Source organism: Diospyros lotus, chromosome 10, assembly GCF_014633365.1.
Source record: "Diospyros lotus cultivar Yz01 chromosome 10, ASM1463336v1, whole genome shotgun sequence".
Taxonomy (NCBI): domain Eukaryota; kingdom Viridiplantae; phylum Streptophyta; class Magnoliopsida; order Ericales; family Ebenaceae; genus Diospyros; species Diospyros lotus.
Window position 1 is genome coordinate 4706002 of NC_068347.1, and position 7627 is coordinate 4713628.

Here is a 7627-nt window from a genome sequence, read left to right on the forward strand (position 1 = left end):
GATACAAAGCTAGACAAAGAAGCTCTAAGTCAAACTTTTGGTATCTATCTATATCTGGTATTAATTAATGATGAGCTAGTATTACTTTTCATATTGGTCCGTGTCACCCTCAATTTGTATCTCGACTAAAATAAAACTTTTTATTTTGAGGTGTGCTAGACAAAAATGTCATATATACCAATTGAGTACTTATTTTTTTGTAGTTGAAAAAGTATAGTGCAATAGTTATCTATGTAATTAAGAGTCATTTGTAATGATTTTTATATTTTGCCCTCGATAGAATCTCCATTTATATAATACTTGAAATTTTCAAAAAAAAATTCAAAAAAAAGTAAGATACGATGATAACGGAAGTGGCATTTTTAATTTATTAAAAATATTCAAGATAAATGTACAATTCTCCAAAAGATCATTTGGGCAACAATGTAAATTTTGGAATAGTTGGGACAAAAATAAGAACCCAATACTTGAAGGGGCAAAGTGACATTTTTAGAAACTTCAAGGCATAATTGCAAAAGGAAAAATGTAAGAACAAAAGAGATGGTGGGGCAAAATGCAAAAGATTGAAAAAGCAATGTCAAGATTGCAAGAACTACAAACCACTGATTTGGTCAAGATCCAAATTGACATGCTTTAATCTACATGTTAAATTAATCATTAAACCTTAAAACAGACAGAATAAATCACTAATTTGGTCAATTAAAATCAACCAAGTATTGAATATACCCAACTATGTTAAAAATAGAAACTCGACTTGAAGGTCGATTAAGGTAACCCTATATATAAAGCAATTTTAAATTTTAATGATCAATTTGGATCCGAACCCCCAAATTGACAAATGATACCATACTAAACACCCAATAGAAGGTGGTATACTTTCTTTTGGAATTTTATAATTTTTATTATTTTAGAAAATCACTTTTATTTGGAAAAGAAATATTAAAAAGTAAATACAAATTTTATTTCTTTTGAATCAAATATCTTGCTGGCCTAACATATTTTATTATTATTATTATTATTATTATTATTTATTGTTACATTCTTATTGCACAATAGAATAATGGCCCCCTTTGAGCAAAGCATCGGCACCCTCCTTTATCAACTCCCAAGCGGCAGCCACGTGGCGCTCTTCTGTGAGTGTGGCCCCCACCGCGAACCTCAGCATGTATATCCCACCCGCTATGGTGTGGGTCATGTAGAGTCGACCCGTTGAGTTCACCCACTCGAGTAGCTTTCGGTTCAAAAGCTCCGTGTAAGATGGGTCAGGTTCCGGGTACGGGTTCAACCGGAAGCACACCAGCGAGAAGAGCCGCGGCACGACAATTTCGAAGCGGCGGTCCAACTTCACGGACCGCTCGAACTCCTTCGCCATCCACACGTCGGACCGGATGTGGGCTTGGAGGTTGGCGACGCCGTAGCTCCGGAACACGAGCCACAACCGGAGCGCTTTGAACCGGCGACCCGTACCCACTTGCCAGTCCTTGAAGTCCACCACCGATTTGGACTCACTGAGTTCGTTCCTCAAGTATTCCGGGTTGGTGCTCAATGCTTTGACAAGTAACCCGGGCTTCTTGACCCACAGGCAACAACAGTCCAAGAAGGTGAGTAGCCACTTGTGGGGGCTCAGACTCAGTGAATCGGCTCGTTCAATTCCGTCCAAGTAGTGACGGAACTCGGGGCAAATACACGCGCTTCCGCCGTAAGCTGCGTCCACATGAAGCCAAATGCCGTGATCGCTTGCCACGTCAGCAAGATCGGGCAGGGAGTCAACGGCCGTGGTTGAAGTTGTCCCCAGCGTGGCACAGAGGAAAAGCGGGACCAACCCAGATGCCACGTCAGCTTCCACTACTCGCCGGAGGAGCGAGGGGCACAAAGAAAATCCCGTTTCCGGCGAGGTGGGGATTGATCGTATGTTGCATGGGAAAATCCCGGCCAACTTGCAGGCCTTCGTGTACGTGGAATGGGTCTGATCGGAGCCATACACGACCAGTTTGCCAACGTTGTGGACGCCCAAGACCTCGAGTGCACGGTCCCTCGCCGCAATCAGAGTGCAGAGGATCGACTCACTGGTGGTTCCCTGTATAACGCCGCCACCGGTGCCGGAAAACATGAACGACTTGGGAAGCTTGAGCATGTTCGCCAGCCAGTCCATGACCACCATCTCCAGCTCCGTGGCAGCCGGAGACGCCAGCCAGTTGAACCCGACTGCGTTGAAGGACGTGCAGAGCATCTCCCCGACGAACGCCGCAGTGCTGACGGTGGCCGGAAAGAATGCGAAGAAGTTGGGGCTTAACCAATGTGTCATGCCCGGAATAATAGTCTTCTTCACGTCCTCCAGAATTGCTTCGAATCCCTCCGGCCGGTAGGGCGCGGTCTCCGGCAGACGGGACCGGAGATACCCCGGCTGAACTTGGCTGAGAACTGGGTAGGTTTCGATGTTTTGGTAGTAATCGGCGATGAAATCCACCATTCGGTGGGCTTGCTTTCGGAACTCGGCCGGGTCAAGCGGCTTGAACTCGCCCTGGAACGGTGGTGACTCGGCCAAACTACCCATATTCTTATTATTATTACTAGAGAAGAGATTGATGGATGGATATAGAGATATGAAAAGCAAGAGGTTTAGAATGGCAATGTATATATAGGGAGAGAGGGGAACTGCATAGCTTGGGAGCTGGGTGAGGGTGGTTATTAATAAGGCTTTGAAGATGGGTTATGTTGTGACAAAATAGAAGGGTGTTAGTTGTGGCCTTTTCTTTTTTTTTTTTTGTTTTTTTTTTTCAAATATAAAATATATATACAATTGGGTCAAACTCTTGAATGAAATTCAGTAAAAATATTTAATTTTTTCTTTATCTAAAAAATTCTTATTGGGTACTTTCTAGGTAGCATTACAGGACTTTGATCTATCTCGTAGAATTTACGGTATACATGATTGAGATAGGATGAACTCACAAAAGATAAAGAACGAATAACTAGTGGTCAAATTTATCAAACTGGGTTGACTGGATGGGATGAGGATCAGGGGAAGATGGCAGTTGGTAAGTGGTGAGGGATCCAGTAGAGAGAAAATTTGGGTTTTGTATATAATTTGGGCACATTGTTGTGTTCATGCATTTATATAGGCATGATCTGTATCTGCCTGCCATCTCTTCTTACTTTAAATAATTACATATATATATATATATAGTGTTTATAGAAGTTACAAATATAATAAATGCATAGAAAGTTCAAGAACAAACTTCAAACTAGTATAGTATTCTGATCCCCATTCACGTTACTACCATGGCTGCTGCTGCTGCAGCCTATTGTCATGTGAATGGGAGACTAAGTTATTTATTTATTGATTTATGTTTTATATGAACTTGCTTGAAGGAAAAAAAAGCCAGAAGATTGCCCCCAGAAAGAGAACTATTTTTGGGGTTACTTTTTAAGATAATAAGGACGTTTTTAGCACACGAAACTCTTCATTTTTTTAGAGAATTGAAGTAAGATAGATGGTGATACGCGTTACATATTAGTTAGTTGGTTTTATTAGTCGAAAGATCAATTTGGGTAAATTTATTCAGAAATTAATGCATGGCTAAAGAGGTAAATTTTGGTCTCAAGACTAACATAATTACCTAACCGAATAGATAAATAAAAGTTACTTTTAGGGTAAATAATTACAAAAAAAAACATCTAAAATTTTGGAGTGTTTTCAATTTTAGAACCCAAACCCTCTTTACTAAACCCGAACCCTCTTTGCTAAACCTCCCTAAAACATGTCACCCATGACCATAATGTCTTCTTAGTTGTCATTGTACCTTTAAAACTTTATGTTAAAGAGTTTTTAAACAGGACTTATATAATTATTTAGAGAGACTAATTATTGTCGATAAATGTGTGAATGGTCAGTCTCTCTCCTTGAATTTACGTGACATTCCCATCATCAATTAATATGTTTTATTTATCATATAATAAAGATACATCAAGATGAAGCTCAGGCTCATTGAGGTAATTAATTTTACTTTATCCCATAAATTTGCAAAATTACAGTACTTCACCCCATGTCAGTTCCCAGTCACAAAACCAGAAAAGCCCGTATGAAAAAAAAAAAATATTTTTAAGATAAATTTTATTTAGAAATTATGTGGTTTCCACTATTTGTACAAAGAATTTTTGTGATTTAAATTTGTAATATCCCCAATTAATTAAATGAAATTAAATTAATTAAATTAGTTAATTTGTTAAAATGAGAGACGGTGCGTGTGCTAAGTATCAAAAAAATTTGCTATTTTTGTGTCTCTCATGGAAGCTCTTGAAGCTTCTGGTCGAGATGGGAAACAAATGAGAGAGAGAATGAGAGGTGATGAGAGAACCGAGAGATTGAGAGAAGGAAAGAGAGCTCGGGAGAGAGCTTTGGGTCGAGAGCTGATGCGAGGAAGAGGGAGAGAGAGAGAAAGAGAGGGGGAGGGGGGAAGATCGGCCATGGCAGTAGCTGCCATGGCCGATGATTGAAGTGAGCAGCAATGGCTTGAAGAAGCCGTTGCCATGGCCGCTATGCCGGATGCTCAAGAGGTCGATGAAGGCTTTGATGACCGGCTATGGCGAGCGAAGGCAACTGGTGAGGTCGTGCGATGTAGCGGCCGAAGGTTGCAGTAGCTGGTTGCAGCAGCAGCGACAGCCGCGAGCGTGCGCGGGTGCGACGGCCATGGGCGGGGCTGAAGCAAGGAAGAGCAGTACGCGGGAAAGAAGAAGAAGAAGAAGAAGAAGAAGAAGAAGAAGAAGAAAGGAAAGAAGAAGAAGAAGAAGAAGAAGAAGAAGAAGAAGAAGAAGAAAGGAAAGAAGAAGAGAAGAAGAAGAAGAAAGTGAAAAAGAAAGGAAAGAAGAAAAAAAGAAGAAGAAGAAGAAGGCGCGCAAGGCAAGAGCAGGGGCGCGGGAGAAGAAAGGAAGAAGAAGAGAAGAAGAAGAAAGAAAGAAAAGAAAATAAAAGAAAAGAAAGAAAAGAAAATAAGAAAAAAATTAAAAAAATTTTGAAATTTTTCGGCAAAGGAAGTGATCAGGTACGTGGGTAAAAATTAGGAGAAGTATGATATGTTTAAATTATAAATTTTACGCGATTATAATTTTATTTTGGGTCCAATTTTATTAATTTTGGGAGTTTAATTTATTACAGCGTGTATTAATTTGGTGGTGTTTAAGCGGGGAAACGCTGTAAACGACTAGATACAGGCAAGTTCTCTTCTATCCTTGCGATCTCTTTCCATTTTATGATCTTCTCGTCTTCCCTTAATTCGTTTCGGTATCGCGTATTAATTATTCGAAATGAGGATTTTATTGGCGTGATTTAATTTAAAATAAATATGAGACTTATTGGGATTTTATTTGAGGTGCGCCTACATGTGATTTTAGACGGTTAAATTATTTATATTACACGGTTAAATTTAATTAATGCGAGTTACGGGTTTTATTAATCGCTATTAAACGTTTTACTTCGTAGCGGGAGTGCAAGAAAGAGAAGAAACGGCCGTGTAAAAGCAAACTCTTAACCCTCTCCTCGTGTTCTTCAATTCTCGTAAAAGACCCCTTGATTTCTTGTATTTTATCATCTCCTTTACTCTAATCTGGCGCATAGCCTTATTTGTTGGATTATTATCTATTTGTTTTAATGTAAATTAAATCTGAGACTTCTAAAATTTTATTTGTTGTGAGCCATGGGGGTTTGTACTACCCCCACTCCTTTTGGGAATGATGCTGACCCAGCCTAGGAACTAGGTTCCTAGATGTGCGGGTTATTTATGATTTTCTCGAATTTATTTATAGTTCGGTTAGAGCTATCGAGCAGTAGGGTAGGGGTCGGTTGTTGGTGACATTGGGGTAGACTATTGTACGGCCCTGAAGTGGACCGTCGGGTGGACACTCCTACTCACTAGCCGTTGACCGGTGTCGGGCACTGCTGACTAGCTCTACTGGTATGTGATTTACTGCACGTTTAGATTTATTATATTGCTGTCCATGATTTGATATGCACATGGGTACGGGTTACATATTGGGATATTCATTTATTGAGTATGCTTGGACACGGATATGCTAGTTTGGTTAGGTTGCATCCAGCACGGGCATATACATCACGTGTGGTTTACTATGTGGGCGGAGCATGGCCTAATGCCTGGATATATGGGCGCCGGTGTATCACGTTGATGCTCACTACGCCATTGCATTGTTATGTGCATTGCATGGTTACTGGTAGTATTTAGTTCTCGGACAGGAGTACCGTTCCGAGGGAGCCTATGGCTCGGGTGTCGGGAGTACCGACATGGACGGGTGAAGGGAGTACCGACCCGGGACAACGCGCGCAGGTTTGTTGGAGTTACATGTTGCCTTTCAGGGACTTGGGTGCCAGGTGTCTTGTGTGGGCCCCAAGGACCGGTATGTGTTTTTATTTTGCTATGCTATTGTGTTGTAGCGTCTCATGGCTTGTGTGTGCCTGGGGGTTTATTCTCGGGAGAGATTTCTAGTTTTGTGTAGCCTCCAGCCTTTCTTTTCTTATGCTTACTGAGTTTCTCGACTCACCTTGCTTTCCATCATTCTAGGTAGTGGTAGCGTGGGTCCAGGCAAGGGAGTCAGCTTCTAGCGGCAACGTCGGTATAGTGTACAAGTAGTCCTGTCAATCCTTGTCAACTCTGATGGTTGAGTAGGGTTTACTCTATCATTTTTACTGTGCCAGGTCGTTCCTCGAGTCTCATGTGTGTCGGCACAAGAGTCTGTGTTTGTGTATTTATCATGTGACCGCTGTGATAGCGGGGTACCTGTAGTGCATGCATGTGTTTAGTTTCGTTTCTGCTGTTCTTATTTTTGTGTATGCATGCCGGGGTGGTTTTTGGTCTTGTGTGTCATTCTTTTCCCTTCCGTAGGCGCTCCCGTTTGGGTAGTCCGAGCGGTTGGGATATCTGGGCCGGGGTGTTTACAAAATTTGTCTTAGAAGTAATTAAATATTAATTAAGTAAAAATTAACCAAAACAAAAATAAAAATAAAAATAAAAATAAAACAAATCACTGAATTAATATATATAAATATAATTATATGCATATCCATATATATATATATATATTATAATAGACTCAATCAATATATATGTTTAAAAATAAAAACATATATCTCTTTATTTTTACAAAATTGTTATACTTACATATTTTTTTTTAGTATAAGATATGAATGGGTCATCCTTACAAAAACTATAATAAATTTGAAATGTCACGTGAAAAATCATAGTGCATATTAAACTTTTTTTTTTTTTTCTAAAAATAGGGGTATATGACTAAATTTTGAAAGGTGTAAGTGTAACACCTTTCTTTTTCAGACGCATTGTCTCTCAAATTTAGAATTTTTTAAAATTTACATTTACACCTATAATATTCCATAAATTCCCCTTTTAACCACTTAACCACAATTAAAGTGACTAATTAGAGTTTTGAATGAAACATGATCCAAATTTAACCTTATCGAGATGTAATATTAAAAATTAAATATTGAATTAATAATCCAAGTCCTTACATCTCGTGTTTCAATGTTCAAATAATTAAATGAAACTAAATTTTATAATAAGAAAAATATTTTAAATATAAAATTAGAAATGGAATTATATAT

The 7627-nt window shown here is 39.3% G+C and overlaps 1 protein-coding gene across 1 annotated transcript; it reads right to left on the minus strand.

Moving 5' to 3' along the window:
- Positions 1-932: 932 nt before the first annotated feature.
- Positions 933-2586, minus strand: LOC127812081 (tryptophan decarboxylase TDC2-like). Its single transcript, XM_052352398.1, has one exon. The coding sequence runs from the start codon at positions 2552-2554 to the stop codon at positions 1043-1045; it is 1512 nt and encodes a 503-aa protein (XP_052208358.1). The 5' UTR covers positions 2555-2586; the 3' UTR covers positions 933-1042.
- Between the last annotated feature and the right edge of the window lie 5041 nt (positions 2587-7627).